Genomic DNA, 13,326 nt, shown 5'->3' with positions numbered 1-13,326 from the left:
GGTGGAAGAAACAGGGTCATTTCTTGGCCTTTCTTCCATACATTCGCTATGTGATACAGCTTGTCATCAAAGTTACTTTTCCTTATTTACCCTGAAACGGAAACAAAGTAGTTTTTAAAGAACAGGCGGGGACGAAGGGTGAGTTGCACATCTCTAGGGCACATCACTGAGTTTCTATTACAAATGATGAATGTTTATCACACAGAAAAATGATTAGCGCGTAAGAAGAAAACCCACGTAAGGAGCTTTAGCAGACTGCCTTTAAAAATACTATAACTTTTAATAAAATTACTGAAAAGAATTTGTTCATTAGGAGTTTCTGACCACTCAGTAAACATCTCTCTCTCTCTCTCTCTCTCTCACACACACACACATATGCACACACGAGATTATCAAGAGCTGAAAAGGAGTAACTGGTTAAAACTGTTGCAAAATGCTTCCATCATTATCCTTAATCACACCTCTCCTGGCAGCTCTTTTTCTTTATCCCTGAACATAATTTTCCTCCTTAGGCTAAGCCTAAGGCTTTTACCACGTCCCACTGTCTTCCCAATTTTCTGAGAACAGTAATTACCACCAAAGTGAATACAGCCCTACGAAAGGGACAAGTGCGCAATCGGTCTTTCAACGTTTCACCAAAACACTGCCGCGTCAAAAAGGTAGCCTGGCGGGTTTAAGGAAAAGCTGGGTGCGAAGGGCTTCGCGGCAGCCGCTCTATCGTCTGTTCTGTAGACTCTGCAAGCCTCCTCCTGTCTTCCCAACCCGGCTCCTGACTGCCAACCTATATAGGAATGTGGGCCTGCGGGCGCTGCACCTGGGTGACAAGTGTCTAGATGCGACATGCATTCTGTAGGGCATCCAAGCCATCACACTGATGCAAAGATACCTGTCTTCAGGCGCAAACTGATTCCCTCTAGCCCCAGGGCTGGGGTTGGCCTCTTTTTGGTGAAGAGTCTGGGTGTTCCGACTCAGATAAGGCCGCTCATCTGTTTCTCCTCTCCTACGAGTTTTCACTCCCGGGCCCAAGGCTCCCTCTGCCCAGGCTCACGCACCCCTCGCACTTCCTCCCTCACAGGGAACCCTCGTATTTCCTCGTTTCCCTCTCTCGGCTCAGCCTCCCCCTCTTCAACCCTCCACCCCGCCCGCCTCCAGCCACATGACAGGAAGGGCTCCACCACGCGACGTCACTAACGTCCGCGCCCCCGCCCCCGCGCTCCCCCCGCCTTGCACGCAGCGGCGGCCGGCGCGCTCCGCGCTCCCCAACCAGAGCTCGACAGAGCGCCGCGCGGCCGCCGCCGAGCGGGTGCGCGGGTTCCCGGATGTGCGGCGCTCGCGGAAGCCCCGCCCCCGCCGCCGGCTCCGCGCGCGCCCCCGCCCTCCGCCCCGCGCGCCGCTGCGCTCCGCTTTCCCCTCCCTCTCCTGCCCTCCCCCTTTTTCGTGCCTTGAGGTTGCGGGTCAGTGCGAGCCACTGCAGTGAGTCCGTCACGGCTCTGGTGCGGGCGCGAGCACGAGTGCGAGGCTGCAGCCCCCGAGCCGCTTGGCCCCCTTCTCCCCCGCCTCCCTCCCTGCTCTGTCTCCACTTCTCGCCGAGTCTCCTCCCGCGCTCTCCGTCTCTGAATCTCGACCTTAATTTCTCTTCTCCCCGCCAGCTCCCGCGTGTCCAGTCACCCCGGCCGGCGCGCTCCCCGCGGCGCCGCTTGCCCTCCCCCAGCCTGCACCCCCCCTTCCCCCGCGGGCGTCCCGAGGGCCGCAGCCGCCCCAGCCGAGCGTAGCTGGGCCGCCGCCGCCACTGCCGCCGCCGCTGCTTCCTGCGGGAGACCGTCAGAGCGCCGACACTCTTCTCTGTGCGAGCGAGCCGCCGACCGCCAAGCAAAATGGTGAGCTCTCGGCTTCCCCACGCACCATCGCTCCCCGCCCGCCGCTTCCAGGGGCAGGGGCGGGGGCGAGCCCCGACTCCCCCGGGCGGCTTCCCCCGGTGGAAAATTCGAGAGACCCGAGAAAGCCCCAGCGGCCCGGGGGCGACGGGCGGCAGATTGACAGCCCGGTGGGGCCCCCGCGCCCGCCCCCGGGCCTCCGCGGGGCGCCCCTCCGCCCCCTCCCCCCCTTGCCCCTGGGATTCCGCCGGGGCCTCGACCCCCAGCCACCCCGGCCGTCCGCCCGGGACTGTCCCCAGATCGGCCCGCTTTCCCTCTCTCCGGACCCTCCTCCACGTGGAGCCCCCCTCTCAGCTTCAGACTCACTCTCTCAAGTTCGGGGAGATTTCGGAATCCTACGGCAATCATAGGTGGCGAATGGCTCTTTATATAAGACCCACTTTCTCTCCAGGGCCGCGCTCTCTCCCACTCCCACTCTATTTTGAAGCAGCGAGTCTTGGCAGGAATCTTGCCACTTACTTCCCCCTTCTCCCATTAGTGTTTATTTCACTGCCGTTTGCAACCTTACGAGGCTTTTTTTTTTTTTTTTTTCCTTCTTCGCTGCTGGTTTTTTCTCTGCAGTGGCGAACCGGAAAGGTCCAAGGTGTAGATTCATGAGCCCAGTGTAGCTCGGACTGTGATAAACGGGGATACTTGTTTTTAGTGCTTACTGACTGCCAAGGGTTTCTCGTTTTCTTTGTTACCTTCGTAAGTCTCTCCGGTGGTTGTTTTTGAATCATGGCGATTTAAATTTGTCTTTCCTTACCCTCACATTAATCCCTAGGTAGAACTCACTGCTGTAGTGTTTCCGACCGACGCTAGGGGTGTGTCTCCCGCCTCTGTCACTGTAGCCAAGAAATCACCGACGCCCTTTTAGCCTGTTACCCTACCGGTTCTCTAGCTCCGGCTAGCCCGTGGAGTTTTCTCTTTGTAATCAAGAATTGCATGCAGAGTAGAAAAAGTTTGCAGTGCTTTTTCATCTAGATCAGATATCCGAACAGGTGATTTGGTCGTTAGGCTATTTCTAAAAGTTTTTGAACAGTTGTCCGAAGATTATTCCGACTGATTGCTAGGCGTTGAGTAATGTCTTGCAGCTTTTAATTGTATTGTATTTCACCTTGTATGTAGAATTTAAGTATTTCAAAATAGCGTGGTGGGTGAGTGAAGAGAGAAATTCTGTGGACTGCGTGCAACTCGAGATCAGTTTAGTGTGATTGTGGGGGTAGAAAGTGACCGTAGTCAAGTAAGTCAGCTTTTATTTAAAAAATAGAACAAATTATTAAATGCACCTACTGTGTATGTGCTCAGTCGTGTCGGACTCTGCGACCTCATGGATTGTAGCCCACCAGGCTCCTCTGTTCATGGGATTTTTCAGGGCAAGGATACTGGAGTGGGGTTGCCATTCCCTTTGCCAGGAGAATCTTCCCAACCTAGGGATCGAACCCTCGTCTTCTGCATTGGCAGGCGGATTTTTTTTTTTTTTTTTTTTAAACCACTGAGCCATCTGGGAAGCCCCAAGTGCACCTATTAGTGTCCTTAAAATTCAGATTAGGAGCAGACTTAAGAAATGATTAGTGATTTTGATATGTGGAGGAGGTTTTTCCTTGCCAACTTGGGAGGCAGCTTCGAGACGATTTTGGCCTTCAAAAGTCAAAACTTAGGTTTTTCCAGAGTGCTACAAAAACAAGTTATATCAGAGCCATTCATAGTACAGTCTTTTTTTTTTTTTGGCATAATCTTTTGGAGTTATGAGTTGTGTTTTAGTGCTTTAATACAGCTTCCTTATAGACGTATTTTACCCGAGGGTCCAGATCTTGAAGATCTTTGTCCAGTGTTTTTTTAACCTGGATTTATAAAGGATACGTTTTGAGGAACAAAGACCTAGTCTTGTTTATGTAGTGTATAGGAGAATGATCTGACTTCCAAATAGTTCTTTTCCCCTCTGTGGTGCATCCTCTCCCCTCTCCCCACCCCCCCCCCCTTTTTTTTTTCTTGAACTACAGTCAGAATTTTGGAAATCCTCTTTTAGCTTTTAAATGTATCTTCTTGAAAGTTAGTGTTTCTTTATCTTTGAAAAATATTTTCAACTTCCCATAGGATATTTTTTTCTTCCAGGTCATTATTTCCCTCTTCTTTCCAGTTTCCTTTTTAGTATTTATTTTCTGGTTCGCTCTTGGCTCTTTTTTCTGCCGTCCTCTCAATACCATTTCAGGGCATAATTTGTCATGACAGTGGCGCCTCGACTTTGAGGACTGTGTTGGTCCTCTGAGTATAGCGCTGGTTCGAACGTGTCAAGCCTGTACCTCAATTGTGCCTTATGGAGTATTGATTAACAAATAAATAGGAGTTGGGAATGATCTGGTTCATTTTCTTGTTAATTGATCATGTAATTCTGAAAACTTTAACTGTCTTTGCAAAATCTTTGTAATTCCTCCTGCGTATCATGGACATCCTTAGATTTTTGTTAATAGATTTTAATTTGTGAGTTAGTGATTAATTTAAGTAAGGGGAAAGCACAGAGGCTTAGAGATTGAAATGAACCGATCAAGGCTCTTTTGACAGGTATTAATTTTAGTTGCTACCTTAAAAGTAGCCAACTTCTTTTTTGCCTGTTGTATCTTTCCCTCTCTTCATTATCTTTGTTTGAGTCTTAAAATGTTGAGCAAGTGGGCTGAAAATTATGCATGTCTCCCATATAAAATAGTGAGTACTGAGCTCCTAAGAATTTTTCTTGAATCATTAATGATCAGTTTTCTGTGATTACATAAATGAATGTTTGTTTATTGAAATAACTGAATGTCATCACAATTTTTTCTTTAGGTAGGTATGTATAGTTTTAGATAGAGTACTTCAGTGTTACTGACATGCTGAGGTAGATAGAATAAGAATAAAATAATGAAGTAGAATGCTTGTTTGAGTGAGTGAAAGTTGCTCAGTCGCGTCCGACTCTGCTTGTTTAGATGGGTGTAATTGAAAACAGTCTCTGAATATGTTTTGAAGGAGTAAACTTTGTAAGGGCACTAGTTAACTTTTCATTTATCAGAGGTGGTTTTTACTATGTTCTTAGAGTAATTCAGAAATATGACTAGGTTTTTGGTTGAGATAGGTAATACAGATTTAGTTTTGGATACATATATGAACATACTGTATAAATAATTAGCTATTCTTTTCAATTTTGTTTCTTAGGGCAACCTTAAATTTCATAAGTGACCTTTTATATTTTTGTGTTTTCTAAACTTTTTATTAAAATTATCTCCACTATCTGTGATGAGAGCCCGAAGCATATTTATTGGTGTTTGCAATACCTGCAGTTGGGGTTGTACACAGGATATTTTAGTTTGGATTCTCTGACCAAGAAAGGCCACTTTAAAAAAAAAAAAAGGCAAGCAACCTGCCTTATGACCAGCAGAATTAAAATTGAAAACAATCATAAAGAGAAAATTTCTCCACTTACTGTGTCCCATAGTTGTTTAAAAAAATAAAAAGGTTCAGAGTACAAGGTAAAGAAGCTGACTAAGGGTCAGTAAGCAATAAGAGGGACAGATAAGTGTGGGAGGATCAGGCATCTGTCATAGGTAGTCAGGCAAGCAAAAAGTACAGAGCAGTGTAAGAAGTCAGCTTGGGCCAGGAGGATTAAGCGACTCAGACTGTGGGCTCAGAGTCTGGGCAGTCAGCAGGGATTCATCACATCAACAAATGCTTGTAGATTTCATTTGCTCTTCACTGGTTACTGTGCTAGGTTGTAGAGAACATTAAAATGATTAAGGCAGGTTTCCTTCTTTCGTTTAAATGGAGAATGGAAGACAACTGCCAATAGGTATGGGAAAAAAATTAGCATTCATTACCATATGAATAATGTACGCAAGGCTGGATACAAATAAAGGAAAGAGCAAGATCAGTTTCTGTGGGATTAGGGAACATTTTATGAAGGAGATGACAGTTGGGCTGGGTCTAAAAAGATTATTCGGGTTGCAGTAGGCAGAGATGGATGCAGCTGGGGAAAGACTTTAAATTCTGGAGTGAGGAAGAGACTGCATATATTTGGAGCACTGACACTCAAGATGTGATTCCTGTATTAGCTGTGTCAGCATCATCTGGAAAGTTGTTAGGTCCCACGCTGAACCAGCTGAATCGGGAACTCCGGGGTGGGGCCAAGCAGTCTAGATTTATATTGCCTTCTGGGTAATTCTGATCTATGCTAAATTTTGAGAGCCACCATTTAGAGAATGGTTCAGTGGTAAAGAATCTGCCTGCCAATGCAGGAGATAAGGGTTCAATCCCTGGGTTGAGAAGATCCCCTGGAGAAGGAATTGGCAACCCACTCCAGTATTCTTGCCTGGGAAATCTCATGGACAGAGGAGCCTGGTGGGCTATAGTCCATGGGGTCACAGAAGAGTTGAACATGACTTAACAACAATTTAGAGAGCAGTGTTGTTGTTCAGTCTCTCAGTTGTGTCTGACTCTTTGCCACCCCATGGACTTTAGCATGCCAGGCCTCTTTGTCCCTCACCGTCTCCAGGAGTTCACCCAAGTTCATGCCCATTGAATCCATGATGCCATACAATCATCTTATCCTTTGTCATGCCCTGCTCCTGCCTTCAACCTTTCCCAGCATCAGGGTCTTATCCAGTGAGTCGGCTCTTGGCATCAAGTAGCCAAAGTATTAGAGCTTCAGCTTCAGCATCAGTCCTTCCAATGAAGGACTGGAGCTTGAAGTCAAGTGGGCCTTATGAAGCACTACTACCAATAATGCTAGTGGAAGTGATGGAATTCTAGCTGAGCTATTTAAAATATTAAAGATGATGGTGTTAAAAGTGCTGCACTCTATATCTCAGCAAATTTGGAAAACCCGCCAGTGGCCACAGGACTGGAAAAAGTCAGTTTTCATCCCAGTTCTAAAGAAGAGCAGTGCTACAGAATGTTCAGACTACCAGACAATTGCGCTCACTTCCCATGCTGGTAAGGTTATGTTCAAAATCCTTCAAGTTAGGCCTCAGCAGTACTTGAATCAAGAACTTCCAGATGTGCAAGCTGGGTTTAGAAAAGGCAGAGGAATCAGAGAACAACTTGGAATGTATTTATTTGACTTTTAGCTGAGTATCTGTTAATATTCCTAAAATTGACTATATAAACAGAAGGCATAATTGTAGTTTCAGGAACTTGATCAACTGGGTGAACAAGCCAAGACTAAACATGGGAAGAGGTGTAATCCAAACTATTGGGGATTGAGTGGAGAGATAAATGTCACTCAAAGAAAGCTTCCTAAAAGAGATGGTGCCTGAGCTGAGTCTTAAGAATGAACATTTAGCCAGTGGAAAAGGCACTCTAGGTAGAAAACTTTACGGTTAAAGACACTGAAGTATGAATATCCAGGCCTGAAGTTCAGCATGGCTGGTAGGTAAGGGGTTGGTTAGGGTGGCATGGAGAGAGAGGGTGGTCAGGTAGCTGGAGGCAGGATTATAGAAGGGTTTGCTTAACACATGCAGGAGTTAAGTTTTTTTTTTTTTTTTCTTAAAGCCTGTGGAAGCTATTGTTTTTAAGTAGGAGAATAACATTGTCTCATTCGTGTTTTTAGAAAGATGAATCTGATGGTCTGGGGGTAAAATAGGAAAGATGAAAGTGGACATGGTGACCAGTTAAAAAGTTACTGCAGTCATGTGAGAAATAAGGACCTCAAAGAATGTAGTAACAGTGCAGATGGAGGGACGAGACCAGGTGTGAGACACGTTTAGAGGATAGAAGGTATGACTTGGTGTCTTAGTTTCTGGGGAAGGACAGGGGTGAATCCTGCTGGGGCTTCTGGCTTGGGTGATTGGATAGATAATAGTGCCAGCCACTGTGTGGTGTTTATCAAGCCTCTGTGTACTTGATTAAGATTTGTTTCTAAGGATATACTAGAATGCTATTGCATACTAAAGAAACTTCCGATTTGCTATAATGACCATTGTTTCATCTCTAGTCTTCTCTTATCGTTTGGTAAATAATGCTTAGAATGCTGTGTTGCAGGATTCTAAGTTCAGTAGAATAGAGTGCTGTGAAATATTAACAGTACCTGCTGCATAGATACCATGGCGTAGGAGATAGCAGAATGAACTTGACAGCCTGGAGGCAGAAAGAGGTAGCATATGTGTGAGCAGTGATTCTCAAAATAAGGATCCTGAACTAGCAGCCTGGACATCATTTGGGACCTTGTTAGAAATGTGCATTCTCTGTCTAGGAGAAACAGAAGGAGTTTGGGAGGAATGATGATGATTTCTACTTTGGACACAGTGAATTTAAAGTAGTCATGGGTCACCTGGGTGGATATGGCTAACAGATAATTGGTTATATTGGGATGTAGAAGAGAATTGGGCTTTTATTAAAGATTTGAGTGTTGTTTGTATTTGTTTTAGGTAGCAGTTGAAGTCATGAAACTGAATGATAGCCTATAGATCTTTTTGTTTGTTTAGTCGCTAAGTTGCGTCTGACTCTTTATGACCCCATGAACTGCAGCCCGCCAGACTCCTCTGTCCATGGGATTTCCCGTGCAAGAATACTGGAGTGGATTCCCATTTTCTTCTCCAGGGGCTCTTCCCGACCCAGGGATTGAACCTGGATCTCCCACATTGGCAGGCAGATTTTTCACCACTGAGCCACCAGGGCAGCCTAATCCTACAGAGAAAGAATATAATAAACGATGAGGGCAGACCCTAAAGAACCCTGCATTTAATAGCAGGTGAACCTGTGAATGTTGTCTGAGAATAAATAAGCCAGAGAGATAGCTGGAGAATGAGAGTATTGATGTCACATTTGAAGGAGTCAGCAGTGTGTAGATTTTGCAGAGATCAGGAAAGAGGAGAACTGAGAAGGGTCTTTTGGAGGGAGCCGGCAAGTTCTGGTGACTTTGGCAATAGTACTAGAGAAGAACAACATTTTGTACTGGTGGCAGGGAAAACTAGGATGCTGTGAGTTGAGGAATAAATGAGATTGAGAATAGACTTATTTAATGCTTGATTTATGGAGAAATGATGAAAGTTAGAAACTTTAGGTTTGAGGAAGAATTTATTTTTAGGGTTAAGGGAATGAACCAGGAAAGAAGGAGCAGTTAAAGATTCAAAGGGAAAAGTTGGAATTCTTAGTATTTTGAGGGCCCCAGGGAGGTAGGAGGGAATATAAGTCTCCTTAGGCAGTAAGAGAGATTTTTCTCATCCATTAACATGGGAGAGAGGGAGCTAAAAATGAAAACTATTATAGAAGTTATAATCTTTAAGACAGTAAGTTCTGTTAAGCCCAGGTAATGAAAATAAGATTGCAAAGGAATGTAAACTGAGAATGCAGAGGCCTTGTCTTTGTCTTTTCATTGTTAATAGTCCAAATGCTTGATATATGATAGAGATTAAGTAGTGTTTGAAGAAGGAATATGTGGATGAATAAGTGGAATAAAGGAGTAAATCCTGATGACAGAGTTGAGGCAGTGAGTGTCAGTTCACTTTTTGAGCCATTAATGGAAAATGGACAAAGAAAGGTTACCTTGAGTGGTTTAGAGTTGGGGTAATACTTGATAGTTCCTTCGAGTTAAAAGAAAGCCAGGAGAGGGAACTGTGAGAAGAAGGATGATTAATGGAATGAGAGCCAACCAGTCCACCCTAAAGGAGATCAGTCCTGGGTGTTCATTGGAAGGACTGATGTTGAAGCTGAAACTCCAGTACTTTGGCCACCTGATGTGAAGAGCTGACTCATTGGAAAAGACCCTGATGCTGGGAAAGATTGAGGGCAGGAGGAGAAGGGGACGACAGAGGATGAGATGGTTGGATGGCATCACTGACTCAATGGACATGAGTTTGGGTGAACTCCAGGAGTTGGTGATGGACAGGGAGGCCTGGCGTGCTGCGGTTCATGGGGTTGCAAAGAGCTGGACACGACTGAGTGACTGAACTGAACTGAATGGAATGAGCCCAAGAAGTGGTAGGAAAAAAAGATGGATAAAAGGAAAAGAGGGACATGGAAAGAGAGGGAAAGAAAAGAAGATGAGGCGAGTATGTCATGACGACAGGTATGTTTTAATAATGGAGTTCAAACCAGGTGACCCCCAAATCATCTCACCAACTGGAGATAGTATGAGGCAAGATCTTCTGCTGAAGTTGAGACTGATGCTGAGGTGAATTGGGTGGATTGAGGATGAGGAGTAGGGACACAATTATAATTTCGATTTTGAAAGATTTGATAGGTGGTTAACAGGGTATTAGGTAAATATTAAATAATAGATGGATCCAAGATCTAGAAAGTTCATGTAGGAAACAGGGGCTTTATTGTCAGTTTTTGTGTTAGTAACTTCTAATCAAATTACCTGGTTCTAAGAGGAACTATTTTCTGATTTTAGATTTTGTGATAAGGGGAACATCTAGTTGTAGATTATAGTCTTAAGACATTTTTAAAGTTCTAAACACACTATTAATACATTTACTTAAAACATAAAACCATACTGAAAGTTATGAAGTGGAAAATAAATCTTTCCTGGTCATTCCTTCTTCTTGTGTTGATCATTGTTAAGTTTCTTGTATATTCTTAGAAGGTGTTTGTGTGTGTATGTCCCTTTCTTAAAGCTATGCCAGTGTGTGGATTTATTAATTTTTTTTTGTAATTTAGCTCTTACTAAGGTGAGACTTAAAGAGATTTTTAATGATGCCATGCTCTAGTTTACTCATTATAATCAGTTTTATTCCAAGGTTTTTAGTGATATTTGAGATGTAAACATTGAGCCAAAACAATTCAGCATACTTTAAGTTAGGTAGCAATTTCGTAATGGTTGAGATTGGTACTTCAGCATGAACTATGACAGTATTCTTATAAAAATTACTCTTAGGGAAAATAATATTTCACTAGAACATTTTTTGTATTTATTTTTCCCACTTAGCATCTTATTAAGTGTTAACAACATTGATAGCCATTTTCTAAATTAAAAAGAGAAAATGATCTTCAAAGTGTAGTGGAGAAAGCTTTCATTTTATTTCAGGCTTGCCAAGTTAAATGTCTTCCTCTTTTACCCTTCCAAATAAACTGTTTATTTAGCAGTCCATCTTCACTCTCTCCCTTTCTGAGTTTTCTCCTTAGAGTCCCAAACCTCCTTTGTGGTCTTGGGTTGACAGTAATTATAGCTAATGTATGGGCTTCCCTGGTGACTCAGACGGTAAAGAATCCGCCTGCGGTGTGGGAGACCTGGGTTCAATCCCTTGGTTGGGAAGATCCCCTGGAGGAGGGCATGGTAACCCACCCCAGTATTCTTGCCTGGAGAATCCACACGAACTGAGGAGCCTGGTGGTCTGCAGTCCATGGGATGGCAAAGAGTTGGACATGACCCAGCGACGAAACACACAGCACAAAGTTAATGTATAGATCTGGTGCAGGAATAAAAATTTGAAATGCAATGTGACTAATGTTTCTGGATTTGTCTTTGGTTTTTATAGTCGTGTACTGTAAAAAATGTTTAAAACTTAAGACGATTTCTATAGGAAATCCTTTAAAATTTAGCACAGGTACAACAAGTCATAGGTTCTTACAGGTTACTTTCTCAGAGTTCTGTTCTGTTCTGTTAAAGCTCTTTCTTACCAGTATCGACAGCAGGGTCATGTGGTAGCCCCACTGCCATCCTAGAAGCATTTCTGTAAAGAAGATAGCACTTGGACTTGTATTCCAGGAGCGTTAGTAAGCTCATCTGTGCGCTAGCCAGGTCTCTTGACTTTTGTGAACAATTACAGAGAATTGTTTTTTTACTTGTGTGTTTTTACTTGTATTTTAGAATTAGGTATGCAGTTTTAAACCTAGGGATGAGAGTGTGAAGCACAGCTACCTACAAAAAGAGTCCAACCGTTACCATTGGCATTATCAGAGCTGTCTGTTAGCACTTTTATGAACTTTTCCTTACTGTCTATAGTTTTCAGGGTGAGTTTTCGTTCATATCCTCCTGCGTGCAGCACCACATGCATCCTGTGTTACAGGCAGGCAGTATGCTGCAGCCTGTACTGTTATTTGCTTGTAACACAATTTTTAATAAAAACTAGAATGTTAGGTAAAACCAATGCTAATAGGTAATAAGGGAAACCTGTGGTTTAATGTGTGCTTATGTTGCATCTATTTTCCTAACAAATAGAATTTCATGAATTAGAAACTAGCTCTTAATAATCTTTCTCAAATAGTGAATTTATGAATGTACAGGTATACTTCAGGTCTGCCTTCAGTATCTAGCTGTCACTCTTGACCATCATTCTTTTGACTTACTTTATTTGCTCATTTTCTTGTTTTTTCAGTCTACTGCAGTCTAGATCTGTGATGTCCAGTTCAGTAGCTGCTAGCTACATGTGGCTATTTAAAAAATTTTTAATGAAATAAAATTGTAAATTCAGTTCTTTTGTCATAATGTCTCTAAGTGCCCAGTGGCTGCTTGTAGCTTGTGGTTACAGTATTGGTGCAGATATAGAAGATTTTCATCATTGCATAAATGCCTATTCGATAGTGCTGGTCTAGAACGATTATGCATCTACATGTCACTGAAAATTACTATGTTGCCAGTAATCTTCTAATTATCTACATGAGATTGGGGGTTGAAAAGATTTGACTGTAGACTCTGGTTCTGCCATTTTCTAGCTAAGTTGTTAAGTTGCTCAGTCGTGTCCGACTCTTTGCGACCCCATGGACTGCAGCATGCCAGGCTTCTGTGTCCTTCACCATCTCCTGGAGCTTGCTCAAACTGATGTCTGTTGAGTTGGTGATGCCATCCAACCATCTTGTCCTCTGTTGCCCTCTTCTGCCTTCAGTCTTTCACAGCATCTGGGTCTTTTCTAGTGAGTTGGATCTTGATAGCAGATGGCCAAAGTATTGCATCAGGTGGCCACATTCTAGTTGAGAATTCTAGTTGTTTGACGTTGAACAAATGCCATAAACTCTGTAGGCCTTGTTTAGTATGTGTGTAAAGTGGGAATAAACACCTGAGAGACAGGTGACCCTAGAGAGTCTGGAAATCACTGCCAGCCTAGGCTCCTACATACTATAGGAATTCAGTAAATACTTGTTGAGTGAGTAAATTGAGTGAGTTCATGAATTCTTTATTTATTCTCAGAGTTTCACCATCTTCTATGTACTGATGATTCATATTTTTGGCCCACATTATTCTCTTCTTCTCTAGTCCATAATTGCTTACTGGATATATACTAAATGAGGATGTCTGTAAAACACCTTAAACTCAATGTAACTAAAACCCCATTCATTATATTATCTTCATATTTATGCTTCATTATTCCTTAATTTTTCTTAATGGAAACAGTATCTGTCCATTTGCTCCTTTCTGGAAACCTGGTATACCTTTTATCCAGCTGGTAAAGAATCTGCCTGCAATGCAGGAGACCCTGGTTCAATTCCTGGGTCTGGAAAATCCCCTGGA

General features: G+C 43.4%; 1 protein-coding gene across 1 annotated transcript in view; it reads left to right on the top strand.

Annotated features, from left to right (window-relative positions):
• Positions 1-1,363: 1,363 nt before the first annotated feature.
• Positions 1,364-13,326, top strand: part of PPP3R1 (protein phosphatase 3 regulatory subunit B, alpha) — a 63,893-nt gene continuing 51,930 nt past the window's right edge. Inside the window, exon 1 of the mRNA XM_027555662.1 lies at positions 1,364-1,877. Within this exon, the coding sequence (XP_027411463.1) occupies positions 1,875-1,877 (3 nt within the window). The 5' untranslated portion in view covers positions 1,364-1,874. The remainder of the gene's footprint in view (positions 1,878-13,326) is intronic.

This window comes from Bos indicus x Bos taurus, chromosome 11, assembly GCF_003369695.1.
Source record: "Bos indicus x Bos taurus breed Angus x Brahman F1 hybrid chromosome 11, Bos_hybrid_MaternalHap_v2.0, whole genome shotgun sequence".
Classification (NCBI taxonomy): domain Eukaryota; kingdom Metazoa; phylum Chordata; class Mammalia; order Artiodactyla; family Bovidae; genus Bos; species Bos indicus x Bos taurus.
This window is presented reverse-complemented; position numbering and strand designations above follow the sequence as displayed.